We start from the raw sequence: 22,090 nt of genomic DNA on the forward strand, positions 1-22,090 counted from the left end.
GAGCAGAAATCATACTGCAGATGCTAATATTTACATTTTAGCTTTGCCATAAATTTTATAACATCTTGAAATACCAGCCGGGAAACCAAAACAAACATAATTTCTCAGATGTACACAGTTTTAAATAAAGCCAGATATGCTCCTTTTTATATAAACGAGGCAGTTGTTTTTCCTCGATTTCTTTGGTATTTTTATACAATTATTTCAGCACCTTGCATTTTCTTATGATTCATAGTGATTTAAAAAGTTGCAGCCATATGTAACATTGCATCGTTTTTGGATCTTTAGATTATACTCCCTCAGATTTACTTACCCGTTTGTTTATGGAACAACAAACAATTGTGGCATTGGATCTTGAGAAAAATGTTGAGAATTCTTTTACCTTACAAAGTTATCATTGTAAAGATAATGACATGCATACAGATTGATAAACCTTGCATCCATGTTTAATCTGAGTAAATGAAAAGAGACAGTCTCACATAAAATAGAGACATCTTACATTCATAATCTTGTTCTGAAAATGAGTAATGCATGTAGTCAATTTTTGATTGACATTCAAAATATTTCTCTTTGTGACTTTTTTTCTGAATTTCTTTTTGTAAAGGGTATTAAAATTGCATTTGAGAGGGAAAATAATAGATTTTTCAATTGCCCCCACAATATAGGCTCTTTTGCTCCCTAAAATATCAAAAGACTCTCTCCACATAGAAAAGAGAGGGATCTAGAGGCGTAACACATTATTTTTCCAATACTGAGTCGCCAATCACTAATTCTTGCTTCCCTACATGGCACTACAGTATTGGAGACATGAAGCAGCGACTTTGATCACCTTTGGGGTATCCCATGCATTTCAATTATTGATGAAGTAACTGTCATTTGTTGCTGTTCTCGATGACTCTATACAAGTATATGCGTAATTAATTAGGATGAAGAACTCTCATAGTGTTGCCTATTGTTTTTAGCAGGTAAGAAATATGTATATTTTGCGGAAACTTTTATTGAAGATTTTAGTGCTCTATACTTCTGGTGCTTGAGAATTTTTAGTACGGCATAAAATTGTTCTGTTTGCAGGCAGTTGTTGAAGCTAAGAAAATTATGAGGTAGTTATGCACATCTGACTGCTAGTTTTTCACAGGAATAGAGCCATCATATCCTTCTAATCTAAATGAAAGGATCATGGATTAGAAAATGAAACTGTCATTTTTATGCAAGCAGATGGTCATGATGAGCATCATAATTAAATGTTGGCACAAATTTAAAGGATTTTTTCCCTGAAGTCAGTTAAAATATCAAATCTATTTGCAATTAAGACATACTAAAAATTTGTTTGATTCTGAACACTATAAAGGCGAGTGGAAGCAGATGTTTTGGGTTGTTATTTCTCACACAACTTTCAAGTTTTCTTTAGTAGCCAGCTCCTTGACTTAGATCTTATCTAATGTGTTTGTAATATGCTATAAATTCTCCCAAACCTTTGTGAAAACAGTAATTCTAGCAACTTGTCAGCAATGTGTTTTTTCTCAAAAGTACAAGGTAAATGCATGCTCAAATTGGAAAGTGGTCTATATAATGCCTACCAAATCAGAAAAAAGGGGGGGGGTAACAATTTCAGTTGATGTTTCTCTTTAAATCTTGTAAATTGAACATTTCATTTTTTTTCACATTTTATACTTTACAATTCATAAAACTTCTGCAATTGTATAAAAGAACAATGAAGATTTTGATTCTTCTGCTCTTGGTATTTCTTAAGTTAGCTAGCACTTATTGCACCTGTTACATGAAAATTTTACTTCTCTACCATGCAGTTGCTTCAATTAAATGTGTGACTAAAAATGAGTATACTTCTAAGATGTAAGGAAAAAATACATAAATTAATTGCAGCTAGCTAGGATATTGCAGGATGTTCTGAAATACTGATTAGGTACCAACCAGTGGAATGGAGCCTGTCTTAGAGGCTGCAGATTTATTTTATACATGCAGCCGTAACTTAATCAGTGAAGTTTATTAAATCATATCATGCCAATTATTATCAATTAGGTTTTCCTCTTTCCTGACAAAAGCTATTCCAGTTAAGACCAGATTATTACACCTAATTACCATCACTAATTAGGCTTAAGAATTGCCCTCAACATATTTTTAATCATCTTTTGGTATAGCATTAGTTACAGCCTGTGCCACAAAGATTATACAAATGATTCAAAGGACCATTTCATTGATTTATCCTTTTTTCTTCCCTCTGTTGTTATATATTCTCAGTAATCCGTGGGGATTTTCAGACGAACCTTGCATGTCATCATTAATTTCATAACATAAGACTTTTTTGATGAAGAAATACAGCTATTCTCTGTTGTCGTTTTTATATCTATTTATTTACACGAGGCCATATTGTCTAGGCCAGGGGCATCCAATTTCATTAAGTAGATATTAAAAGGATTTCTTCCCCAAAGCAAAAAAAATATTAAATCGCTATCTGATGATCGCATTGTAGCCTTAGTTTAAGGCCAGACTGTTTATCTCATAAAGTTGGGGAAGACCGTGACACCATGTAAGCAATTTACTTAGGAATTAATTGGAGTCACACTGGAAGACAGCTAGGAAACTGTTAATTCATTTAGCGGGAAGCAGGAGAAAGAATTAAGACAAAACTTTATTTTTAGAATTTTTCAATCCGAACTGACAACATTAACCCACATTGATCATCACAGAATATCGCTCTCCTCTGACACAGTCTAAGGTTTTTTTTTTGTAGAATTACGAAGTGTTGATGTATGTAATCAGAGATAGAAATGGTGTAGCAAAAGATATATTTTCTTTGTTTCAGCGTGCTTAGAGTGTAGCTCCTAGACATGGAAAAAAAACAAGTTTATTTTTCTTAGCAGAGATGGATAGATGCAAAAGAAGTTTGATCGTTTGGAAGATGACATGGCAGCCAAACAAGAAAAAAAACATAATTTTACGCTGGTTTACAACGTGTATTTCTCCTGACGCCAAGGTGTAAGAAGTAATTAAAGGGTGGTCCTAAGTTAGAATAACAGATGCACTGGCAGGATTCTCAAAGAAAGAAAAACAGCTTCTGTCGAGTAAAAATGGATCATGGAACAAATATGAAAAATGTCGATCAGCATATATATCAAAGAAAATGTCATTTTTGAGAGTTATGGTTATGTTTTTCTAAGCCACAGAAAATATAGCCAATTGGGCAGATGTAAAATTAGTGTACAAGCCAGGTTTATCTCGAAAAGTTTAGAGTGTAATGCCAACTATTTCCTAGATTTAGGGGAATCTAATAAGTAACACAGATACCGCTCAAATTAACATGTTTTTTAGGTAATAAAATGTCACTTTCCCTGAACTTCAGCCCCTGCCAACAGAATTAATGTACAAAGAAGGAGCTGTTTGTTGGATGTCATTTCTATCTCTTTTAGAACCATTTTTCGGTTGAAGCATGTTTTCCCATGTCAATCTGACACTCTCCATTGCAGAACTCGGCTGGTCGGAGAACAGTAATGGCCGCAGACGTGTTTATTTCAGCCATTTACTCATTAAATCATAAAAGACCGTTTACACTTTGGTGCTGATGATAACCACATGCCTGGCATATTGTTTGATACACTTTTGGTGGAGATGTTTATTTTCTTTTTTAGACAATATAATAACAGCGGGCAGTGAGGTGACGGGGAGGTTCATGGCTGCCCTGAGTGTAGGAGTCCAGCAGAAGACTGAGGCTTAGGATGATATTGGTAAGAGTCGGCAGGTCAATGCTTCCTCAGCAACCAAAGAGGATTCTTATGGCATGATCAGGATATAGACAATGGAAAACCAAACCCTAGACCATGATTTATGAAGTGGGAAATGCAATTATGCAAATGCCCCCCTCCCTTCCTGTAATTATTCTCATGTTATTAATAAAAGTTACAAACTTCAGACAAAGAATTCCCCCTATTCCTTTATTTGCAGTCATTTATTTTAACTTTAAACTTTTGCCTTGATGTCAGTGAGATGCAGTTTTGGTGTACAAATTTTCATATTTTATAGAAGTTGAAAATTTATTTCTTCATTTCATTGATCACTGACTACAAATATTAATCCTGTACTCTAATGCAACAAAAAGAAATACTTCTATAGGATTTGAAAACAAAGCCGTGTTGAACCATTCCTTGAACTTGCAGGAATAAAAACAATATAGATATATAGACACGAAATGTTTTCTGAGTTTGACAATACTGCTGGTCATAAAATTTTTATGATATATCCAGCAGGAGCAACAAAATTAGATGATGTTGTGAGTGCATTAGGAAATGTGCGCTTTTTTATTATTTCCGTCGTAGGTATTAAGAAACTGATTACACTCCGACATGTGAAACGGTAGTAGCGTAATACTTATTGAATACAGCATAAAACGTTGAGATGGCCAACTTCCTTTGATCTGTGGTGATGAGTGATTTTGTCAGCTGATATGCTGGTTTGTTGTCTTTTTTTATTCATTTTGTTTTGTTTCACTTATTGCTGCTTAGTAGCTTTATTTCTCTTTAGGTGCCAAACTTGTCAGAATTAATGTCAATGAAGGGTACCCTAAAGTTATAATAAGTAAGGTCTCTCCTGTATTCATTGCTGGAGGATTTGCTTTTTTCATCCATTATTGATATTCTTGTCACTATGATGAAGAAAGACATGCACAGAAGCAATCTTTTGCAATGATCTTCTTGCTTACAAAATGAACAACATGTGCTAGAGCTTTATATAGAAAAGATCTTTTTTTCTGCAGGTGTTTTAATTTAGTATCATGAGAAAGTGATTTAAGGTCAGACGAGACGTTCCTCAAAATCTGTTTTGTATATCTTCATAATGTATGAAAAATATTCAAAATTTTAATAACATCCTGATTTCTAAACCAGTTTCTAAATGTTTTTAAAAAATCCAAACACTTAAACATTTGAAATTGGAAAATTATTTTTCTTCCCCAAAGGATTATATAAGAAAAACTACCCCTGGTATCTTGCAGAAATGCCTGGTAAGGTACATCAATTTTTCGTGACTAAACATGTTTAAGTAGCAATACTTCAATGACAAACTCTTAAAAAAAATTATCTATTATTAAGGAACGTCTCATCTGTCCTTAATATTTTTATGTTTTGTTCAAGTTAAAAGTACAAAAGCATTACCATGTATTAACAAAAATTTAAGAAATATTTTTTAGACATTTTATATATATCCTTGAATCTAACAGATGGTTTCCATGCTTCAAGATGGTGGTAGCCACCTTGTTCTTTTCAAGAACAATGCAGGAGTTCTGGATTATATTAGAACTTTTTTTATCAGATGCTTTCATTTAATTTTTGAACATTTTATTGGCAGTTATCCTTTTTTGATCTATATAAAACTTGAAACTGTTTTTTCCTCTCCAAAATTTAACCTTAATTTATCATTCTGTTAATAAAGTAGGTGTATTTTTATTGTTATTTCAATTTTTTTTTCCAAACAATATATGATAATGTAAGTAAATTAGCTCATGGTGAGAATGGTTGCATCACAATGATAATATCAGAGTTAAAACACATGTAAAGCCTCATTTCCAGACAGAAAATCTGAGAGGGCCAATCAGAAATCTGACATGGCAACAGGCTTATCTCTCCTTCCAATCCTAGAGAGCCACAGATATAAATATTGAGATTTTTTTCTGAAAGAAAAATATCCTCACTTGAAGATTTTTAGGAGGGAAATATGTATTTTCCAACATAGAACAGATGTGCATTTGTAGGGAAAATACAAGTTTCCAGATGATATCAGTTCCTAGTTTGTGATTGCTTTCTCTTCTCTAGAAGTGGGTCTGTTTGTAACTCTATCCTGGTCAAATAAATAAGAACAAGAAAAAGGGAATACATATATTGGGGAGTGGGATAGCTGTTCTCATTGGCCGGCTTGCTTCGGAGGTTGAATCAGGACACTCTGCTCTAGTTGTTGAATCAGTAATGGCATTTCTTGTGAAGAAAATGACTCTGACGACCACTGTGTGATTTAAGAATTAAGTTTGTGTGGAATATCTCTTACGTCTACTTTGATTTACTTTTGAAGATCCCAAGTTGCTTTTTTTGTTGTATCCCTCAAGAATGACATGTGTGAAGAAAATGATAAGAAACTTCAAGGAATTTTGTTAAAAAGGATGGCTTCAGACACCATGAAATTATCAGGTTGGTTTTAAGAAATTTTTTTTTGTGTCATTCTTTCTTGAACACTTAATTATTCATGTGTATTTTATTAATGGATTTAAACAAAATTGATTTTCTTTTAAGATGACATTTTTAAAAATATATAGTAAAAAAGGTTTATATTGGTGAAGCTGTGGTTATAAATTGCTTTCAGATTGGTACTTATCTTTTTAAATTATTCTGATTCAGATAAATATTTGCTCACTACTTGAAACCTCTGTTGCAAAACAAAAAGTAATTTCATTATAATGGATATTGGTTTGGAAATTGGAAGAGCTATAAAGTATTGACACTTTATTTTCAATATTAATAGATGAATTTTCAAATTGTGATCTAGCTAGTGGGTACTTCAGTTAAGAGATAGGGGTCACCAGCCTTTAAATTAAAGCTCACTTGAGATGATGTTTTTAAGTAATTGATCCACGGTTTATCCTGTAGAGCTGAATTGGATGCACAATGAAGGAGTGGTGTAAACTTCACTTTACATTCATCATTGTGGATTGTATAAGTAGAGTCTCGCAGACTTCTAACAAGTAACTTCATTAACTTTTTAGCAACAGAACTTTTTTGGCTGTCAAATTAAAAGAGAAAATTGGGAAAATAGGGTTTAAAAAAATCCCAAGATCAAAAGATTAAACTGATAAAATATTGTTTTTTATTTTCAATGTTTGTTTAATCTAGTCCATGAGGAACGGAACACATTTCCTATTTATTTTAGTAATGGAGGGAACCATCAGTAATTCCCCTAAGTTATTGTCTCTATCAAGTTCTGTGTTTAAGCTAATCTGTTTGGGATCCATAGAAAATGGATAGAAAAAATATTCTTATCTAGTATTCTGTCTTTTTTCCACCAAATCCTATTGAATCATTTTCAAATGGTTCACTTTGTTCTGACAAAAGTAAATAATGATTAAATGTATTAGATTTATTGAATATGTAGAAATGTGATGCATCATCACCACAAATTCTGATTAATTGTATTTATTCTAAATTTGACTTTATCTATTTTGATTACAGTACAGTTTTTGGAGGGTCTTAGCCCATTATCTAGGTCGAAAAATCCTACCAACTCTGTTTCATCCATTATATGAAATTGTGACTGAAGAATTTGATCACTGAAAATGTAATCACTTTTTTTCTTATTATGGGATGCACCATTATAAAAAAACTTCATTCAAAATCTTTCTCCTAAAACTCAGCTGATAAACCTTGCTAACAAATAGATAAACCACTAACCCCAATGAGGATGAATTAAAAAATGCTTACTTTTAAGAAATCTTTGGAATTTTTTTTTTTTTTTTTTTTTTTGGAAAACGTTGAAAATTTTAAATGATCCACTTGTCAGTTTTTCAGCCCGTGATTGTTGCCAGGAAAACATGTTCATTCTCAGAAATTATCTGGCCTCCTATCTCTCAGGAGTTATCTCCTATTTATATAACTTTTTATCAGGCCTTGTGTTTATCACCCTATCCTCAGGGGGTACTGCTTCTAATGGAAGGGGCCCATCCTTCCCCCTAATCTCACAATAAGACCCAGTATGCATGCGTGCATAATATCTATGTATCTTCTTCCTCGCACATGTCTGGTATAATTTCATATTTAAAGTCTCATTCACCTTCAATATCTCTGTTTTTTCCCCAAGATTTCAAAAACTGATTTATATTTGGAAACACCCGTGCCTATTTCCTGCTGAGCTAACAACTGTACATTGAATCTTAACATGCACATTATGTAAAAATATTGAAGGTATAACAGTGGCTTCATTCATACAACTGTACCTTATCAAGATCTTTTTAGCATATTCCATTAAATCATGCTTATTGCATTAATTCAAAGTATGAGTAATTCAAAGGCATAGTGTGCCTGCAGAAGGCCTAGACAAGGCTTGAAAAGCAACATTTTTGGTAAGCTTGCTCCAGGTTTCTGAAGACGGTTTAATACAACGTTCTACACACAGTATTTTATTTGAATGCAATAAAAAAAAACTTTCTTCCCCCTGCCTTGTCCTTGCTAGGGGTGGCAAAAGTTAATTAAGTTGATGAAAAGATGGCCTGTATCAGAGAATTGGTGCTGTATCAGAGTTTGGGTGCAATATTAATGATGCAGTAAAGGAATGGAGATAGTATTCGCATGTCAGGACCTGGTGTAATTACCTCTGGTATGCAGCAAGAGCATCTCCACTGTGATAAGTATGGGGTAGTAAATACATAAGAATTAATTAACTAGTCTTAGTGACCTTAATCAAATTACTTAGTGGAATGAAAGAATTTTTTTCTATCTTTTTCTCAAAGGAACCTGGTGTCATTAATGATACAATGGATAATTTGTGTATGATCGATGCACTTAAGGCATTAAGGATTGTATGAATTATTTGTACTTATGGATGGTACTATAAGTCGGAAATAGCTCCCATATGGGTTTAACAAAAAAGCAACTGTCCTTCCCAATTATTACCTTGAACTTTATTGACTCAGTTTTCTGTGTGTAAAGTTTCATCAGTAATAATACAGCTTCCCAAGGGGGTATTTTAAAATTATTCTTCGTCTCCCAGTTTCTTACTTCCATGGGTTTGCTCTTTTAGTTTTTTAAGACTTTGGATTATCCTAGGTTATACTAAATGTCACTGATGTTAAGAAGTAAATGGATTAGTGCATTTTGTTTAGTTGCTGTATTGTTAGACTACGGAAGCAGATGTATCTGATTGAAGTGCAGGCTCAATGTATAATAGTTTCCATTCACAACTCAAGATGGTTCAGTATGCATTGAATGACAATCTGAATATATTGTACTTAAATGAAATCCCCTGGTATGTCACCTCGAAAATAATCGGAAGAATATTTTTATTGCTTTACTATTGCCATGTTCCCTGTTACATTGTGTTTACTTAAAACTTAATCTGCCTTTGTTTTTGGATTGTTTATTCTTTACACCACCCTTTAGAATAGAGGGGAGCTGGAGATAGAAAAATGTTTCAGAGCAGAAGAAGACACAGATGCATTTATGAATCCCCCATTTTTCAAACTCAAATTGCCTACTGAAATACATGTGTATGATTATTATCAGAAGACTTGTTTCTTTCACTTCTTTTCATGTTTTGCAGAAAGAAATGGGTGCATCTTCTTTTAATGTGATCATTACCCAGCATTAACTGTGTTAAAGATTTTACCAAGATTATAATTTCATAAACATCTAAAGAAATTACTTAATTAATATCATTATACTAATTTTACGAGCATAGACCACCTGAAGTAAGGAATTATCTAGATAACCCATGAAATAATCACACACAGCCCATCACGGAACATTTATCTGATTATGTTTTAAAAAATCAGGCTTTTAGAGTTCAACATTGGTATCAGAAAATTTTCATACCATTTTTCTTCCCTTTGCCTGAGATAAAAATAACTCACATGTTCACCCATACAAACAGCAGTGATCTGTATTTTAGGGGCAGGCCATTTTATCTTTATACGATATGCATCATTTCAACCTGAAACGATGTGAATCAATGCTTAAGTATTTTATTAAGTTCATTTAAAGTCGAGTTTCTGGGGAATTTCACTTCCTACTTATTTTGTCAGGGGATATAAGGAAATGGCAATTACCGTCAGAGAATCAAATGGAAAGGGTACAGGGGGCCTTAAGATTTTTTTTCCCATTTTTATATGTTTTTAATTCACACTTTCTGATAAATAGGATTAAGAGAAAGATTTTATAGAAATGAATCTTAGTGTATTGCACAGATATGATTTTTAATGCATTTCAAATGAGAGATATATTTTGGTCAGTTTTCTATCATCAAGAACTGAGGTTATGTAAGTATTTGTAAAGAAGGGTTTCTCTAATGTTGTTGCAGACATTGCTAAAAGAACTCATCCGCTGACTGGCCAGTTCTCTGTTGTATTCTAGCAACTACGGTTTACATGCAGTAACTAGAACTGTCAAGACAGCATAAGGCATCCTTGGTCACAAAAGACATACAAAGGAGTCTTAATATCTAAAACTTGTAGGAAGTTCTGTTTTGCTGATGCAAATATAACACCCCTTTTTTGGCAGCAAGCAGCAGTCTTGGAAATGGTATGAAGCGGCATAGTGAGGATATATTTGTTTGGTATTTTTACAGCTTCCATTTTATAAGATTCTAAACATACATTAATCTTAAAGAATCTCAATTATATTTCACCTTGTGTGGATTTTTTTTATTTTTGTGCCAAATATCTACAGGTGTTTCTCTCAACCAACAGTAAAGCTTGATGAAAAACAGTCTCTGATTTATAACTTCATTTTTTAAGTTAAATAAAAAAATAGAAAAGAGAGAAACAAAATTTGGAGGTAAGAAAGAGAGATGTGTGAATGACTAGAGACTGCCAAGAGAGATGAAGCCCCAGGTATCTGAAGGTTTTAATGGCACTGTTCCTCCACCATTATGCCAGCAGGCTCAGATGTAAAGATGTTCATCCCTGATAAGTTCTCAGAGACATGACTGTTTATATAATGGCCCAACTTGGTGATTTATAGAGGGCTTACTGAGTTTTGTACAACCGGATGCAACTTTGGTATCTTTAATGTCAATTAAATGAAGTTTTACACAAGGTTAGCTGCTTATAAGCTGTTCTTTAACAGTGATCTCATCTGAGCCATTAATCAGTGGAAAACTAAACCTACTGATGACCTTGGATAGAAGTTTGTCTGTTGCTCACTTAGGATTCAAAGTACATTCCCTAGCTTGTAATCCCATAAAGCCAGCCCTGAATTATTTACTGTTTATACCATAGCCATGCTAGTAAACTTTAATTAAAATCCTCACACAGTTTTAGTCATAATAACTGAAAATTGACATACAGTGAGCTTTTACAATAATAAGCTGATAAATTTTAATGCATTGATTGATTTCCCCCCTGTAAGCTTATTGAAGACAACACTCCTAGGAGAATAATTTAGTTTGCATTTATATTCTTTGGAACTGAAAAGAGAATTTTCCAATTACTTTATTATTCATTCCCATTGTTCTACTGAATTATTATGTCTGCCTGTTTGGTCAATTTTCAGGAACAAAAGGAGTCTCGTTTTTAGCTGCTGAAGATGAGAATAGTCTCGCAGAAATCTTTGGCCACTTCCTTAAAAGAATAAATTTTTTTAATCACACTTCTTTTCGACAGGAATATTCCCAGTCTGCAAGATTTTTCGGGTCATATCGTACTTGGCTAATAATTGATTACCCTAATTTGTGAAGTTGTTATTTCTCCTGTAGCCATCTCAGAGATTGGCCCCTTGTTAGTTGCTGAAATGACACACTTTTTCTTGGCTGGTGTCAGATTGTCATTTTCTGGACGGAGCGGGCAAATTAAGCCAAGTCTGTGATGGGTCTGTTGTCTTTTTTTGAACTTTCCTAGTAAAAGCTTTGATGAAGATAAACATCAAGACACAGGATAAACCAAATGTCTCTTTTGCATGATGTGATGGTAGAATAAGTACACAATTTGTGAAATTACAACAATAGTATGCTTTGTGAACAATAAATGGTGCATATAAATTATTTGCTACATAAAACTAATGTTCTGTAATTGTCCTACAGGAATATTTATTGGAGGACCATCACCCCAAACACTGTGCAGTGGATCTTCACAATTTATATACACATTCTCTCTCATTATTTTATTTTTATAATGAGTTATGAAATTATGAGCAGAGATACATGTGTATTCCTGTCATGGAAAAAAGGCCTGCTTAACTATGGGTCTATACCCATTGAAGAAGATCACTGGTTCTTTGGACTTTGCAACATACATTGTATTACTTCTTTAAAAAGACAATGGTGAATGATAAAATTTATACAAAAAACATAATTGAAAAGTGAGTTCATAAGGAAACAGCCTCATTTGTCTGAGCTATCATGCCTGGACTGAAGTGTTGGAAGAGAAATATGTCTGAGGCTCAAGCTTGCAAAAGATTCTGTCTGATTTTAGATCAATGTATTGTGACCCTGACTCAGGTCATTTGGGCAAGTTAAGATCACTGGCAGTACAGAGGCAGAATTTTGATACAGACAGTAAAGGCAGCATACTTGACACAAGATCAAGGTCATGCCTAACACAAGGTCAAGGTTACTGGAAGGAACTGTCTAGCAGTTAAAACTGTGTATGTCAGATGTATCTTTTACATTATGTGTACATTTTTTGTAGTGCTAGTAGTATATATGTAATTTTAAATATATTTGACACTAATATGAAGTTAGTAAATTATATTTAACAACTTTATCTGCTCTGAGTTGACACAGATATGGAGATGCATGGTTTTCAAAATTACATAATCACAGATTGACAAACTCTTGTAGGTCAAAGATTGGGTATGAGGCCTATATCTGTTTTGGTTTATCTTTGCCACTTGAAATAATAAAATTTAGGATCTTTGGATTCCCTTGACATTAAAATGTTTCTCTCACAAATGCATACTTAATGTCAATTATATCTTATTTTTATTTCACAAATCAAAAATTTACTTGTTCTTTCAAGTATAAATTGTATGGAATCGATAAATTTTAGATTAAATATTGACTTCAAATCTTGAACATCAGTGCTTGATTCCTATTTGGAGTATGTATAAAAGCTATATTTCTTTTGTAATCTCTTAGTTCCATGAAATATTCAAGGTTTGTGTTCCATCAAAGATTACATTTGAAATAAGAAACAGGAGATGTTTTTTGCACATTCGCTGATGCCCGCTTTGTGTTGAGTATTTTTATCTAATATGAAAGCTCAGAGGTTTATTTCGTGGAACTAAATGTTGAAATTTCTGGTTTATGGAGTCTTTTATAACATGGTGTCACCGCTTAACAGATGGTTTTTCTCCAAAAGATTAAGAATAGAAACTAAATTTGCAAAAACACCCCAATATACTTTCCAGCCACTATCTTGAAAATGCTCACTTTTAATTGGAAAGAAAGAGCATTTGTGTTAATTCTTTCATTCAATTTTTTGGTAGCCTTGAAACTGCTCTAAATTTCCCAAATGGTTTTATAGCTTTAAAAAATGTTGCCTTTTTTGTCTAGCAGTGTATAAATGTTAGAAATATTGATTTGGGTAAATTGTTTTACGTATTTGAGAGCACTGATATAAATTCATCTCATTTTGTCTTTTATTCCAGAACAAGAATTGTCCGATGACAGAACACCAATTGTCCCTTGGCTCCTCGGGAAAGAAAATGACGACAGGATGAAATTTCACCAGAGACTGGTCGCCATTAGTGCTTTTCTATTCCTCGTGGCTACATGTCTCTTGTTCTTGGGAGACATACCTAAAACCATCCAGGGCAACCGAGGCATCCATCATTTGACGTACCGAGAATCTCCACTGAGGGGACTTAAATACGCTAACAATGACCACTTAAATGTCAACAATCAAAAATGTTCCCTGTATGAACACTTGAATGCAGAATCTAATATTTCTCTGGTGGATTTGCGATTGAAGAACAACTATGAATTAGCAGCAGGAGGTGACTACATTCTACCGACATTGACCCCGGGAAGAGAATATGGTTCCAAACTTCGACCTTTGAAGGTCATTGTAATGCCTCATTCTCATAATGACGCAGGATGGCTGCGGACCCTGGAGGAATATTACGTGTACACAACTAAAAATATCCTGAACAACATGGTAGATAAGTTAAGGCTGTACCCCAACATGACCTTTGTGTGGGCCGAGGCTGTGTTTCTTAATATCTGGTGGAATGATCTGGAAGATGACATGAAAGTTCAGGTACGGTATAAAATATTAAACTTTTGTGTGTTAATTATTCAACAGTCTGAAGGATGAGATTTGGTATTTTAAAAGCAGTGGTTGCAAGATTCAAAATTTATATAAAATTAATATACTGTAAACCAACTTTTATTCGCGACGACTTTATTTCGTGATTTACCAGGGATAAATTGGTTCGCGACGATTAATTTTCGCGATCATGCCTTTTTTGGATTTGTTTTAATAGACACATACACTTAAATGACCGGTTCGCGGTGAGAAATATTCGCGATGACGAGGCTCTTGGGAACTTCGCGAAAATTTCTCGCACGCGAATAAAAGTTGGTTTACAGTAAATTATTTTTTTTAAATATTTGAACATCATTAAAAAAAACACAGGCATCTAAGCAATTTTGTTCCAAAATGAGAGGTGTAGGACATGCTAAATACCTATAGTATTGGTAAGCTAATAAAAGCTTTTCTTACAGTAAAAAGTTTCAGGAATTTGCTGTGTCATATGTATTTCATGTTTTCAAAATCTCCAGAACCTGCTTGGCTAATTCTTATCAGAATTGCCACATATCAATCTAGTAGGATGAAGGAGGTTCAGTTTGTTCAAATAAAGTGTACTAATATCTACAGGGAGAGAAAATTTAGAAAAGTGAATCTCTTCAAGAACCATGCTCTTGGCCAAAAATAGAATTTTTTTTTTGCTTCTTCATTGTTTCAGAGATTCAAATTTGTTCAAATGGTGGCAACTTTGGCAAAGTGGGATCCAACAAGAATTCAATGTTTAAAATACCAGTAGAAAAATACCGTATTATCCCTATTAAAGGTACTTGGACACAGATTTGAAGTTCATATTTTCTAATTTTTTCTGTATAATATCACGAATTATATATTTTTATAGCATTGCACACAGAAATTAATTAAAAATCTTATTTTATTTAAAAGTTATTAAAACTTTAAATTTTTAGGCGGGTTTGATTAACACATCCTTGCACTTTCACAAATTTTAACTTTATTCTTAATCCTTAGGAAAAGTGGCAATTTTGATGTGTTTTAATGAGAAATATTAAAACTTTTATCAAGAAAAATAATTTTATTCAGAGTAGAAATGTTAGAAAGCAAAACATCTTCACAAGTATCGTCATTCCGAACTAAGAGATGCGTACAGAGTTTAGCAAATCGAGCACACTCGTGTTATGTACACAGTTTTTGTAAACAGGGCTCGAGTTCTGTTATTGTTTATATTTAGAATTCATCGGGTGCGTTCAATCGTCACAGTCTGCTTACCACAACTGCACGGACTGACAATATATTGTGTGTTTGTTTTGCTTTCGAACATGTCTACTCTAAATTTTCTGGATTATAGTATTAATATTTTTCATTTATACAAAACGAGATTGCCACTTTTCCTAAGGATTAAGAATAAAATGAAATGTGTGAGAGTGCAAGGATATGTCAATCAAACCCGCCGAAAAATATGAAATTTCAATATCTTTTAAACGAAATAAGATTTTTAATTAATTTTTGTGTGAAATGCTATTAAAATATACGTCGTAATATTATAGAGAAAATAATAACTTCAAATCTGTGTCCAAGTACCTTTAACCGCCCGGGCGCTTAGAAAATTGCGAAAAGGGGGCGGTTATTTTGGTATTCTCTTTATAATATTTAAAGTAATATTTTAGCTTCAAAAAACTTTTGAAAAAAATAAATACAAGGAACCACTAAAATAATGTCTAACTTTACTTTCGTTGAAGATAATCCACCCAAATTATGCTAAATTATTAATTTTCCACTGAGAAATTGGATGATAGACAAGTTTTGTTTTCACTTTCTTCAAATTTTTGATACGATTCTAGATGATTTTAATCACTGTACAGGACCAGGCCCTTATTTCCTGACAATTAAAAAAACCTAAGTGGGCACTTAAAGTGTCAGGGGCGGTTAATAGGGATTATAGGGTATAGGGAAAAATATTTATTGTAAAATCTTTTCTAAAGAATATTGCTACAGGTCAAACAACATGTACAATAGCAAAAGTGAAATTTTAATGAAAAATCCATATACAAATATTATTATTTATTTTCAGGTAAGAAGATTGATAAAGAACGGACAGTTAGAGATAGTCAGTGGTGGATGGGTGATGCCAGATGAAGCTTCCACGTCCTACTACTCAATCATAGACCAACTGATGGAGGGCCACCAGTGGATCATGGAAAACCTACAAGTCAAACCAAAAAACAGCTGGGCCATTGATCCATTCGGCCACTCAGGCACAGTTCCTTACTTGTGGAAAAAGGCAGGTCTAGAGAACATGGTCATTCAGCGGATACACCAAGCTACAAAAGGCTCCCTGGCTCAGAAAAAGAGCTTGGAGTTTCTATGGCGACAACCTTGGGACATCAAAGGATCATGGGATATTCTTTGTCATGTGATGCCCTACATGTTGTATACAGTTAAACACACATGTGGGCCAAACCCCTATATTTGTATGATGTTTGACTTTCAAGTTCATAAAAGAAAACATAGAAAAACTTTTGCAGAACCGATTTCATTGAAAAATGTACAAGAGCAAGCAAGGCAACTGTATGAGCAATATCGCAGGAAAGCCAGTCTTTACAACTATGACACGATTCTAGTTCCGCTAGGCGATGACTTCAGATATGATTCAGCTCAGGAATGGGACCAGCAGTATCAGAACTATAACATGCTGATACAGTACATGAACGCCAGAGATGATTGGAGGATTGACGTACAGTTTGGAACACTCAAAGACTATTTTAAAATCCTCAGAAAGTCTGAGAAACAAAAAACAAAACAACACAATGATAAAAATTTCCCCACAGTCTCTGGTGATTTTTTCCCTTATTCTGATAAAAGCAATGCTTATTGGAGTGGATATTTTACCACTAGACCACATGCCAAGAAATTCAGTCGGGAAGTAGAGAGAAATTTACATGCTGCTGATGTCCTGAATACATTAGTAACAGGTTATAGTCAGAAATGGAACGTAAAGTACCATATTTATCATGACATTTCCAATTTCCTACAACAGTCCCGGAGAAACCTAGCTTTATTTCTACACCATGATGCCATCACAGGAACATCAAAAGAGTATGTAATGCAGGACTATGAAAACAAACTTTTCCATTCTTACAATTCTACTCAGAAAGTTATTTCCAATTCAGCCCAGTTTCTCCTCACAGGGGGAAACCTAGAGCTGCCCATGATACTGGAGCCAGAAGAAGTGAAAACATCTTATGACTCAGTGACCAAAAAACGAGTGATACACGTTACAAAAACAGGAGTTCCTGTCATTTTGTTCAACTCGCTGGCGAAAGCCAGGGTAGAATTGACATCTCTTCTGGTAGACACTGATAAAGTCATTGTCAAAACAAGAGATCATGAAGAGATTCCCTATCAACTCAATCCAGTTTGGCAAACTAGTTCATCGGTCCATCATAGTGAATTTGAGATCATCTTTCTGAAAAAATTAGCTGCCTTATCTTTGGAAGTTGTGTACTTATTTAAAGCCGAGGAAGAAATTAAGTCTGTTTACCCAGCAAAAATTTCTATTTTCAATTCCATGGAGTTTAACATTGCTCCAGAACTGGTGTTTGAGAGGGAAAAGCCCAGGTATTCTGGGAGTTATCAGACAAATATTCCCCTTGAAAATGAGTATCTGAGAGCCGAATTTGATCCTAAGACAGGTTTACTGACAAGCCTGAAAGATAAAAGAATAGGAAACATAACCAAAATGGATTTGTCTTTCATGCACTACAAATCTCAAGGAAGTGGAGCATACTTGTTCTACCCAAGTGGAGAGGCCAAACCTCTTCATCTAGGGATTCCCATCATCCACGTAATGGAGGGCCCCTTTATGTCACAGATTGAAGTCGTTCATCCAAATCTGAGACACAGTGTGAAGCTCTTCAGTCTAGCTGCGGAACAGGCCCATGGTCTCCATGTTCAGAACTTCATGGACATGAACGGTAACATAATGAAAAACCTTGAAGACTCAGAAATTATCATGAGATTAAATACAGACATTAAAAATTCAATCTTTTTTACTGACCAAAATGGATTCCAGATGATTGCTCGAAAAAGTAATCCTAACCGGTATGTTGAGTCCAATTATTTTCCAATGACTAATATGGGCATTGTGGAGGATGCTCATAGGAGACTGACTGTCCATTGTGCCCAGTCACATGGGGTAGCTGGGCTACACCCAGGGCAGTTTGAGGTCATGCTGGACAGAAAATTAATGTATGATGATGACAGAGGCCTGGGGGAAGGTGTACAGGACAACAGACCAACACAGACTGAATTTATAATTCAGTTAGAATACAGAGAGGACATTGCAGCAGATACAAACGCTCAGCAGATCTCAAAGCAACATAGCAGTTTAGAATCATTTACATTCCCAACCATTCTAAGTATGCAACTTAATGACTTATTACAGAAGCCTATCATTAAACTATTTACGTCTGTCTCCACAGACATGTTTAGGAAGGAATTCCGACCGGTGGCTTCCCCACTGCCCTGTGATATCAGTCTAGTGCATTTGAGAAACTTGGTCAACTCTGAACTAGATTACACTAATTCCAGTCTAGTGTTGCACCGCAGGGGTTACAAGTGTGGCTTCCCTACCTTAGATGTCCAGTGTACACTAGGTTCATCTGTATCATTATCTTCCATTTTCAAAGACTTGTCAGTGAGCAGTGTTAAAGAGGTTTCTCTGACTCACATGTATGATAAGCAAACTCTCTCACCTAGTTCAGAATTAAACATTCCACCCATGGAACTCATAACTGTACAGTTTTCACTGGATAGCAATAGGTAGCAGTTGTACATTCATCTAGATTATTGTAAATGTCTGAACTTTTATGAAATATCATGTGAATCTTGTAATTAATTATTTGACCATTATTTAATTGGATGATCAATAGAGGATTAAAAATTTTTTTAAAAAACCAATAAAACAAGTAAAGTTATGAAGTCGTTATATTAACAGAAGCAGTAGATATTTATGTTTCCTTTTGAAATAAATCATTTCAGATTAAATGTAAATGAAAGATATTATTGTGCAGTATTGTAATGTTCCTATTCATTTCTATGAGGTATTTAATTGTAACTATCCATCATCAGTGTATATTTATGAAGATTAGACTTTCATATTTACATATAGCCTCAAAGGCAGAAAAGAACCTATTTTTACCATATTTTTTGTATATTTTGTTAGAATGCAAAAATTCAATTTCAATATTTTAAATGTGAAATTTTTTTTACATCTGTCAAGCAAACCCTTTCATTCACCAGATGACCAAATCTTAATAATTTAATTACTAGTATTTTTGGCATTTAATTTTTTTTTATTTGAAAACATATTTTCGTGCATATAAATTTACATGAATAATCATTGAACCTCCTATATATATGTAGGTCTATGAGAGTAAATATTGACATTATTGTTGCTGTGCATGTATGTTTACATTGCAACAAACAAAACGGTGTAAATTTTTTGCATATACACAATTATGATCCTATTTTTTCCCTTTGATTCAAACATTCCACCTCATAACTACACGATCTTGGAGCTTGTATGTTCATTGTTTTGTGTATGCAAGTTTGCAGTGTTATATATCAGATGAAATCACGTGTGTTATTGCTACATATGTCATATTCTTGTAATTCTTCCTAAATATTTGTCATTCATTGAACGGAATATGTAAAAATAAATAAACAGGAAAAAAGTTGGCCTTTTTAATGTCTGTAGACAAAGTTCCATAACTCTTTCAAGGACAAGAAGGATGTACATCATCATCAATATTACTCTCTCTCTCTCCCTCCCTCTCTCCTTTGTATGAAGGTGATATAAACAAACTGATTAAGTCATACTCAGTAGAGGTTTACAGATGAAAACAAGTTTCAGAATATGTTAATATGGTACTAAAAGAGTAATACATGTGCCCTGTTCACACGGAGAGGTTAATTCGAATTAAATGTAAAGTGACTGCGAATTAGCTTCGCTTAGCGTTCACACGGAGAATTTAATGCGAATTAGTTTAATTCGAATTAATTTACTGCGCATTAAATTACTTCGCATTAGCTCTGTGTGAACGCTAAGCGAAGCTAATTCGAATTAAATTTTGATGCATGCGTAAGGCCAGAATTGAGTCACAGGACATGTGTTGGTGATTATATTTGTGCTATATATGGTTCAAAAATTGAGGAAAAGTATGTTAATCACTAAAATCAATGAATACCTGCAGCCTCTACATGATGGATCAAAGGATGGCTCTGCATACATGACATGATTTACCAATGACGTCATAACAGACTTACTGACTCCTGACTATAGAAGAAAAATTTTAATTCGCATTAGTTTACTTCGCATTAGCTGTCGTGTGAACGCAATTTAATTTGCATTAATTTAATTCGCATTAGTTTACTTCGCATTAATTTACTGCGAATTAAACTCGTGTGAACAGGGCAATGTATAAACTTTAAAACAATATACCAAGCCAGGTGCATTTTAAAAGTCAGGTAAAATCAGTGATTTTTAGCGATAGTAATGCATCCGGTGTCCATCCGTCTGTTTGTCTGTCTGTCTAGCTGTCCGTCTGTCTGTAAACAATTTTTCAAAATGCTACTCCTCCTGCAGTTTTGGTCTGATTTCAATAAAATTTGGCACACAAGTAGACTTTACTAAGATACATAATTCTCAGCTTTTGATTTCGATGAACGGTGTTGCCGTAATATCTAAAAATAGAAATTTCTGTAAAATTCTTTCAAAACTGAACGGTGTTGCTGTGGTTATTAAAAATAGAAATTTCTGTAATATTCTTTCAAAATGCTACTCCTCTTACAGTTTTGGTCTGTTTTCAATGTAACTTTGCACACAAGTAGACTACACTAAGGTACATATTCTGTATATCGGTTTTTGATTTCGATGAACGGTGTTGCCGTGGTTACTAAAAATAGAAATTTCTGTAAAATTCTTTCATAATGCTACTCCTCTAACAGTTTTGGTCTGTTTTCAATATAACTTGGCACACAAGTAGACTTCACTAAGATACATAATTCTGTGTATCAGTTTTTAATTTCGATGAACGGTGTTAGCATTGTTACTAAAAATAGAAATTCCTGTGAAATTCTTTCAAAATGCTACTCCTCTTACAGTTTTGGTCTGTTTTCAATATAACTTGGCACACAAGTAGACTACACTAAGATACATAATTCTGTGTATCAGTTTTTAATTTCGATGAACGGTGTTAGCATTGTTACTAAAAATAGAAATTCCTGTGAAATTCTTTCAAAATGCAACTCGTCCTACAGTTTTAGTCTGATACCAATATAACTTGGCACACAAGTAGACTACACTAAGATACATAATTCTGTGTATCTTTTTTTTTTATTTCGATGAACGATGTTGCCGTGGTTACTAAAAATAGAAATTTCTGTGAAATTCTTTCAAAATGCAACTCGTCCTACAGTTTTGGTCTGATTTCAATATAACTTGGCACACAAGTAGACTACACTAAGATACATAATTCTATTACCAGTTTTCGATTTCGATGAACGATGTTGCCGTGGTTACTAAAAAAAGAAATTTCTGTGAAATTCTTTTAAAATGCAACTCGTCCTACAGTTTTGGTATGATTTCAATATAACTTTGCACACAAATAGACTACACTAAGATACATCATTCTGTATATCGGTTTTTGACTTGGATGAACATTATTGTTTTGGTTACTAAAAATAGAAATTCCTGTTAAATACTCTCAAAATGCTACTCCAAATACCGTTTTAGTTTGATTATAATATAATGTGGCATGGAAGTAGACTACACTAAGAACATTACTAGACTTAATCAAGGATCATTATTCTATTTATTGCTGTTGTAAAGTTTTAATTCCCAACTGCTTAACGAGGCCCGATCTACTTGATCTGCGCATACGTTTTAACGCAGCGTCGACTCAGGCACGTCATAATACCCTTGACTGCCGTCACAGTTGAACACAATAACGTCACAGTTACATTGACATCAAATTGCGCTAAAATGTTTCGCTGATCTTGCTTACCTGGTAACTCTATAGAATATGCATTGAAAGCTGGCATTTCTATTATTTTTTTTAAATA

At 33.9% G+C, this 22,090-nt stretch overlaps 1 protein-coding gene across 5 annotated transcripts in view; it reads left to right on the plus strand.

The window, feature by feature from the left end:
- LOC134256538 (alpha-mannosidase 2x-like) overlaps positions 1-19,233 on the plus strand; it is a 40,681-nt gene extending 21,448 nt beyond the window's left edge. For 2 of the 5 annotated variants that reach the window (XM_062739216.1, XM_062739217.1), the window contains exons 3-5: positions 3,645-3,740; positions 13,350-13,960; positions 16,038-19,233. In XM_062739216.1, coding sequence (XP_062595200.1) covers positions 13,418-13,960; positions 16,038-18,791 — 3,297 coding nt within the window. In that variant the 5' untranslated portion in view covers positions 3,645-3,740; positions 13,350-13,417 and the 3' untranslated portion in view covers positions 18,792-19,233. Of the gene's footprint in view, positions 1-816; positions 966-3,644; positions 3,741-5,681; positions 6,189-13,349; positions 13,961-16,037 lie in introns of those variants that run through there. The other 3 variants (XM_062739218.1, XM_062739215.1, XM_062739219.1) reach the window with 3 other exon arrangements.
- The last annotated feature ends 2,857 nt before the right edge of the window (positions 19,234-22,090 follow it).

Source organism: Saccostrea cucullata, unplaced genomic scaffold (assembly GCF_032062105.1).
Source record: "Saccostrea cucullata isolate Sc308-1 unplaced genomic scaffold, CSIRO_AGI_Scuc_v1 ctg90, whole genome shotgun sequence".
Taxonomy (NCBI): Eukaryota; Metazoa; Mollusca; class Bivalvia; order Ostreida; family Ostreidae; genus Saccostrea; species Saccostrea cuccullata.